The sequence below is a fragment of the Montipora capricornis genome, chromosome 4 (assembly GCF_036669925.1).
Source record: "Montipora capricornis isolate CH-2021 chromosome 4, ASM3666992v2, whole genome shotgun sequence".
Taxonomy (NCBI): domain Eukaryota; kingdom Metazoa; phylum Cnidaria; class Anthozoa; order Scleractinia; family Acroporidae; genus Montipora; species Montipora capricornis.
Genome location: NC_090886.1, coordinates 51,001,930 through 51,009,429, shown reverse-complemented (window position 1 = coordinate 51,009,429; position 7,500 = coordinate 51,001,930). Strand labels below are relative to the sequence as shown.

The window sequence follows — 7,500 nt, the reverse complement described above, 5'->3', positions numbered from 1 at the left end:
GCCTGTTATCATGAAAATGCCAGATGTTAAGACTAATTTAGGATAAAACCTAGAAAAAGAAAACAAGACTTTATAGGGGTTGCTATAATGAATTACATGTACAAGCACACCATAACTTTGGAAACTGCACATGCAACAAACACTTGGACTGGTTTGGTTTCCTTATCAAAAAAAGATCTCATGATTTTATTATCCACCTTTCTGTAGCACTGATAAGTGTTGTAGATCCAGGGGTGATTCCTGTTGTACTTGTACTGCAGGGCTAACACCATGTGATTGATAGGTGCTTGAAGATAAGTCTGTTCAGCATCAATTACCAATCGCACATTGCGACCTATACATGCCTAAGAAAACAAAAATGAATACTTAATTATTTACCATGCCACAGAGACTTGCAAAGACTACTTATTAGTGAGTCTTCAGTGGTGAATCAAAATCATTGTGTCCTATCGTTATGAGAGAAATTAGAACTTCATTCAAAATAATAATAATGCTTAACTGTACTTCAGGCCCCAGTTGTTCGAAGGGTGGATGCCGCTATCTATTGGATAAATGATTATCCACTGGATAACTCAATTGGTTTTGCTAGTGTTTATCTGCTGGATAGCATTATCCACCTTTTGAACAAGTTACTGAAGCCAGTTGAATTTCTTACCTTTGAACATGTATCCAGTCGTGACAGGACATTTTGAAGATGAGCATTTTGGTTTTTGTTTAAAACAGACACCTGAGTAAAAAGAAATCAAAATCAAGTATTAATATTCATGTTTAAAGAAAAACCATTACATATCCTCGTAAGAATTTTGCAATTTTTTTCAGGGGCCACTACTGATTGCTGGTAAATATTTTTTTTGAGGTTATTTTCCTGTAATCTGAAAGTGGCAAAGCATAAATCATTTCAGCTCTAGACAGTCTACATTTTAAAATGATCTCTTTTTTATTGAATAAAATAAATTAGTAGCACTTGGATCCATACCTCAATATTGCGATCAAATCCTTCTGCCAGTGTTTGAACATCTAGTCCTACAGGAGCCTCTACACTTGTTTCAAAAGGGGCTAAATGGTCATTCCATACATTCTACAGTTAAATAAGTAAAAAGATGGTCGACAAAATGAGGTCTGATTTGATTGGTAGATATTATCCTCTACTTTTCATGTTCACCTCACACACTATAATTTTCTACTTCCCTCATGTAAATTGTATGTGATGCCAAAGGATTTGGTGGTATAAAGTTTAATGCACACAAGACCCTGATGGCTTAACTATTAACCTTGAGATACAATCAAATGAGCCAGGCAGAAAGTAATATTTTGCTGCTTGAGACTACATTCCTTTGAACCCTGCTTCAGTGTGCATGTGTGGCCTTCAGGCCCACAGGGAACCACATTTTGCACTTGGTATGCTCTACTTACAACTCTTTTTCTAGAATATGCCAAATCTATTATTATTGAGAGTTGAGGTTAGACTTACAAGTAATAAAGGACTGCATATGGCTGTAACTTTCATCTGAGAAAAGCCTCCTTCCTCTACAACAGAATGCAACATCAAAACTTACAACACTGAATATCTTTTGTATTCATAATCTTATTTCTTTTCTCGTTTCAGGCCTTAATTTGTACATTTCTGAATAAAATTTCTAAGCCAGAGATTGAAGTCATTTGTGGAAAACTGCACGTATTAGGGTCTATAAACATAGGTAAGACATTTTGTGAAGGCGATGATTACATGGAGAGTTTATGAGCCAAGAGGATTACATTAGTTAGATGTGAAAAGAGACATGAAGAGGAAATATGGAGTAATGAAGACTTAACAGTATGAGTGTAATTACTATGTGCCCAAAATTTAATACCCAAATTGTGAAGCGCAAGGGCAGTTTGAAAAACTTTGAAACTACAAGTGAAAATTAATCCTTATTTGCATACAAGGGCACTTTGTGATTACATGTTTATCACATAAAGGGCAAAGGGTAGTTTTATTGAGGGAAGCCTTTTCAATGACCATCAACTCAATGGACCAATTGGTACAATGAACACTTAAATCCTAAAATTATAGCAAACATGCTTTCACTCGTTCGAAGCTCAATTCAATAAATCATTGCTGTCAGCAGAAATTCTTTAGCACTTATGATGTATTTTATATGCAGATAAAAAAGCAGTTTAATCAGAGTCAGCAACTGGAAGCTGGAAGAAAGATTCTCTTGAAGCCTTGCTTTCGCTGACTAAGCAACTGTTATTAATGTCTCTGTTCCATATGACTGTTTGTGATAAATGTGTTAGCTACTAGATATGAGCAAATGTTGCCTCCAGAAGGCATTAATATGGAAGCACTCCCTTGTGTTGCTTAGCCTGTGCGACTTCCGGTGATGTGTGACGAAAGAACCTCACTTATCACCCCAGAACGTACGAGCTGTACAAAACAGCATGTGCTGGATTGGACAAGAGTATCGGTTAGCAGCCAATATTTGAAAAGGCAAGGCAGCCAACAAGAGTTGCGGAAGTTGCTGCACAGACTTAACTGCACCATAGAGGAGTAACCATTGTTTATTTAAGTGAATGTAACGAGGCCCCCAACCTCGACTCCAAAGTGAGGCAGGGAGGGACGAAAAGTCTCAGATCACTCTTATGCCAGCACTGCATCATGGTTACTGTATGTTCACAGTGCATCATGGGACAAACTATATATATATTAAAGTTGGGTCTGGAAAAAGAAATTAGCATTTTGGACAAAGTCTGGAAAAAGTCTTTAATTTTGCAACCAAAAATCTGTGCGAACCCTGTATATTGCACAAATCAAACAAGGCTCAAACACTCCTTTTTTACGAGTTATGAAATGCAGAAGAATCTTATTGCTTATTGCATAATGTTGTGGCTTCTAACAGGAAGTCACCAGGAAAAATGTCATAAATTGATTTCTTTTCTTATAATATAAAGGGCAAAATTACCAATAATTTTATGAAATATTGACTGGCTGAGTTACTTTCATTATTTTCATGGAGTAAATGTTTTTTAGAGGGGCTGGTTTCATTGCTTTGGCACTGTTGTAGAAAAATGAAATTTCATTTCACTCATTCATGTGTTTTACAGTTCATTGATGGTTATTGAACACTGAAATGGCTTTCTACAAAATAGCACAACAGCGTGTTTTTGACCTTCTTAACAAAAGAAAATTTTGCCCCTTATATTATAAAAAAGTACAGGTAATCGCAAGTTTCCTTGTCAAATTAAGGGTAAATATCACTCCTTAATAAATATCACTTCTTATACAGAAGTTGCAGAAATTGCCCTTCTCGCTATTTCTGCAACTTCTGAAAATATGCGCGGTACATGTACTAATCCAGACTCCTTAATTTTACTCTGTCACTAATCTCTCGAATATTTACATTAATTAAAAGTATGTCATAAAACTACTCAGTTTCTTTATCATACCAGTTTTCCCAATGCAATCAAGAATCAACTTCGCATTTCTATCAAACATTGCCTCCCTGTGAACAGGAAAATGTCAAATAAAGAGTGATAACTTATGTGCAAATGTCATTAATTTAATTAAGAGGACAGGGTACGTGCTGGATGGTCTTTTACATGTGTGTCCTACACAGTTTTTAGTTAGTAAAATTTCATGAATCTTATAAATATTTTGTCAAATTATGTGCTAATAATAAGTTCTGTTAAGATTGCTGTTCATCCTTTTGGATTTACAATGCCAAGGGCTTGCAAAAATATGATAACCTCCATGAACTGCAAAGTCAGAAATTCATCAGTCACTTATAATGATATCCACTGATGATTTGAAAGTGGAAGGTACACTGACCAAAATTACAAACAAGAGATGGACATTGCTTAAGAGGGCGTGCCACTTAACTACAGAAAGGCAATGTTTGCTAAGGAAGCTTTTAGTCTGAGCCGTACAAAAAGTTGCATGGATGGTTCTATGCTCAGGCGCCCCAAGCTCACAATACGAATTTGCAATGCATAACTATTATGTAGTAAAAGAGTTTAATGGTGAAACTGAACGTCTTTCTCTCGCAATAAACTTTAACTCCATCAAATATGTTGTTCACTTTTGTTTTGTGTTATAAGCGAGTACTGATTTTACTATATCAGCAATGGCTAATGAATCGACACAAAACAAAGGTGAACAACATATTTGAGGTAGGGAAAGTTTATTGCCAGAGAAAGACGTTCAGTTTTTCAACTTAACTTAATTTTTAACTTTTTCAACCATTGACCTCATTGAACTCATAATCATTGAATCATTGAACCATTGAACATCGCAAAATCGCGTTGTGAGCTTGGGGCGCCTGTGTTCTATGAACCAGTAACTTTTTTCAATGGAAATCTGACATCACTTCAATCAAAAGGAGCATGCGTGACTGGTCCCAGTCCTCTGCCATAGGTTTCAATGAAAAACAGGTCAATGCTCCCAGAAAACGAAAACAAACTGTAGCATGGAATTTCTATTTGGACAAAAAAATGGAACGGATATTTTGAAAAGTGTATCAAAGGAGGGCCTTATGACATCTGATAATCCATACATGTACTACAGATTTTGAGTCAGAATGTTCTCGCATCAAATTGAATGTGATTTTGGCATCCGTGGTTTTGGGTTAACTCTTGACTTGGCATCAGAAGTTTGGTTTATGGAAGCCAAAATGTAGTTTGGCCGTTGGCGCTTGAACATGACATTCCATAGAATTATGAAAATCGCAGTAAAACAAAAATGACAGTAGGGATGATATGATAGAAGGCAGGTGTTAAGTTATATCTTCGAACCTAATTAGCAGGGCAGGTGATCATACTTTTAAGAAAAACTGACCTTTCACTAAAGTCACTGTCGTCAGATGAAAGATCCTCCTCGTTAGGTACACACAGCATGGTGCCAATGCCACACTGACGCAATTCCTGGATGGAGTCTTGAATTGCTGATAATTCTTCCCCAGCCACAAACTGACTGTACATAGTTTCACGCAGTAAAAATTCAAATAGAGTTTTGCCAAGGACCCTTTGGCCAAAGGACATGAGCTGTCACAAAACAAGAGAAGGTTTAGGTTTGGCCTCTAAATAAAATTCGTGTATAAGCCGCGTCTATTTGCCGAAATATTGTGCTCAAAATCATGACCGCGCACCGGTGGCTCAGTTGGTTGAGCACCGGGCTGTCACGCGGGAGGTCGTGGGTTCGAACCCCGGCCGGATCAACACTCAGGATCTTAAAACAACTGCAAGTGGTTAGACTTTCAAGTCTTCTCGGATAAGGACTATAAACCGTAGGTCCCGTCTCACAAATATCTTCTGTGTTCATAAGTTCCCTGTGGGACGTTAAAGAACACAAGCACTATTCGAGAAGAGTAGGGGATAAAGTCCCCGGTGTTGCGGCTGTCCTGTTCTCTCCAGCAGAAGTGGCCGGCTTGGCGGTGATGTCTGTAAAAAGGTTTGTGGTGTATGAGGCCACCTAAGCCGAAACAGCCACAAGTCAAAAAGGGACTTTGCCGAGTGCTGGAACATGTAGATGTAGATGGGTGCGGCTTATATACGAGACTATTGCTTTCAGAGGGAGTAATCTGGTTGGTATGGGGTCACAAATGACACTAAAGCCCTTCAGTAAATAAAGATTAAACGGCATATTCTCCTACCGATCACTCTCTACCGCGTGCGAGAAAAGAACCGTCACGAGGCAAATGGCCGACTATTTTGTTGCCCGTCATTACTTGCATGGCGTATTTGTCTACGGGGCTGTTAAACTCTTGTCTAGCAACACGCTTTTCTCCGATCGATGGCTTCCATACGTCTTTACAGTCTTTACAAACATGACACGCACGCACAGCTGATATCTATCGATATCCGAGCCTGACTTGGTCCAGACTTCCTTCTGTAAATGACTGCGTGGTTACTCAGCAAACGTTTTGTATCTTTCCCTGCTCTTAAAATATTTTCACTCAAATTTCATCGTTTTTATTTCAACTTTGGGCTTTGACAATGAAGATAAGCGTCGTCAGTTCCAAGAATTAGAGAAATCAATTAAAGATGAGCTTTTAAGAGTTGATTGACTTCTTCAGTTCGGCAAGTTTGTCACGAACAAGTTTTTAATTTTTTCTCAAAATCATGCTTATTCTGTGACAAAACAACTGTGTCAATAACAAATAAACACAGCCGTCAAGGAGACAATTTCCACCAGCCAGGCTTCATGGCTTCAAACAGCCTAACGTCTTGATGAAAATCAGAATTTATAACATCAGGGTGCCGTTACAGCCTTAAAATGCCGAGAAGGGTATCATGCCGAAAAGGGTACAGACGCATAAATTATGCTATCATGCAACACGATAACACGATAACAAGCAGGTTGTCTATGGTTTCAAGTGCTGCTGTTAACAATGTGACATGGTATAACATTTCGCCTCACGGGTTCATGCGAAATAGACGAAAGAAAAAAAAAACAGTAAAGGGTTTACAACGGGAAAATAATGCATTTCAATCACAAACATACATAACAAAACTGTAATTTTGTCATTTCAAAATAGGGATTTTTTTTTGCCGAGCATTTGCAATGAAAAAATTGCAAATACGTCAAATGGCAGTTTTAAAATACATCATACTTGAAGGATCGTGATAAATGGTAACTTTGCGACGCAATATTTTGTTTTGTCATTTTTGAAAAAATATACGCACCCCCTTAAAATCTCAAGGGCGAGAACGTATCCTGTGCAACTCGTTAAAAGTTCAGCTGAGTTCTTCAGCGTAGCTAAGCAAACAGACTCTCAACAGTATTATCAGAAATCCTAAAAACGGTGCGAGACTAGCACTGATGTAACACAACTCAGGGTAAATAAAAGAAATTGGACAAATGACAGCGTATTTTAAGGCATGCCGAAAAGGGTGCCAGATTGGCACTGATGTAACACAAGTCACAGTGAATGAAACTATAGAAAAGGTGGACAAAAGAGAGCGTATTTCACGCCTTAAATTACGCTCTCGTTTGTCCAATTTTTTTATAATTCCATTTACTTCGAGTTTTGTTACATCAGTGTTAGTCTCGTACCCTTTTCGGCACGCCTTAAATTACGCTCTCGTTTGTCCAATTCTTTTCTAATTCCATTTACTTTGAGTTGTGTTACATCAGTGCTAGTCTCGTACTCTTTTCGGCACGCCTTAATTAAATTACGCTCTCGTTTGTCCACCTTTTCTATAATTCCCTTTACTTTGAGTTGTGTTACATCAGTGTTAGTCTCGTACCCTTTTCGGCACGCCTTAAATTACGCTCTCGTTTGTCCAATTTTTTATAATTCCATTTACTTTGAGTTTTGTTACATCAGTGCTAGTCTCGTACTCTTTTCGGCATGCCTTAAAATACGCTCTTGTTTTTCCAATTTTTCTATAATTCCATTTACGTTGAGGTTTTTTTACATTAGTGTTGGTCTCGTACCCTTTTCGTTTTTCACCAACACTAATGTAAAAAAACCCCAACGTAAATGGAATTATAGTAAAATTGGAAAAACAAGAGCTTATTTT

General features: G+C 37.7%; 1 protein-coding gene across 2 annotated transcripts in view; it reads right to left on the bottom strand.

Moving 5' to 3' along the window:
• LOC138047308 (hydroxyproline dehydrogenase-like) overlaps positions 1-7,500 on the bottom strand; it is a 22,394-nt gene that overhangs the window by 6,208 nt on the left and 8,686 nt on the right. Inside the window, exons 1-7 of one of the 2 annotated variants that reach the window (XM_068894104.1) lie at positions 5,628-6,578; positions 4,814-5,019; positions 3,427-3,482; positions 1,472-1,527; positions 977-1,078; positions 656-727; positions 198-344 (exon numbers count right to left, since the gene is read on the bottom strand). In XM_068894104.1, coding sequence (XP_068750205.1) covers positions 198-344; positions 656-727; positions 977-1,078; positions 1,472-1,527; positions 3,427-3,482; positions 4,814-5,016 — 636 coding nt within the window. In that variant the 5' untranslated portion in view covers positions 5,017-5,019; positions 5,628-6,578. Of the gene's footprint in view, positions 1-197; positions 345-655; positions 728-976; positions 1,079-1,471; positions 1,528-3,426; positions 3,483-4,813; positions 5,020-5,627; positions 6,579-7,500 lie in introns of those variants that run through there. The other variant, XM_068894103.1, reaches the window with a different exon arrangement.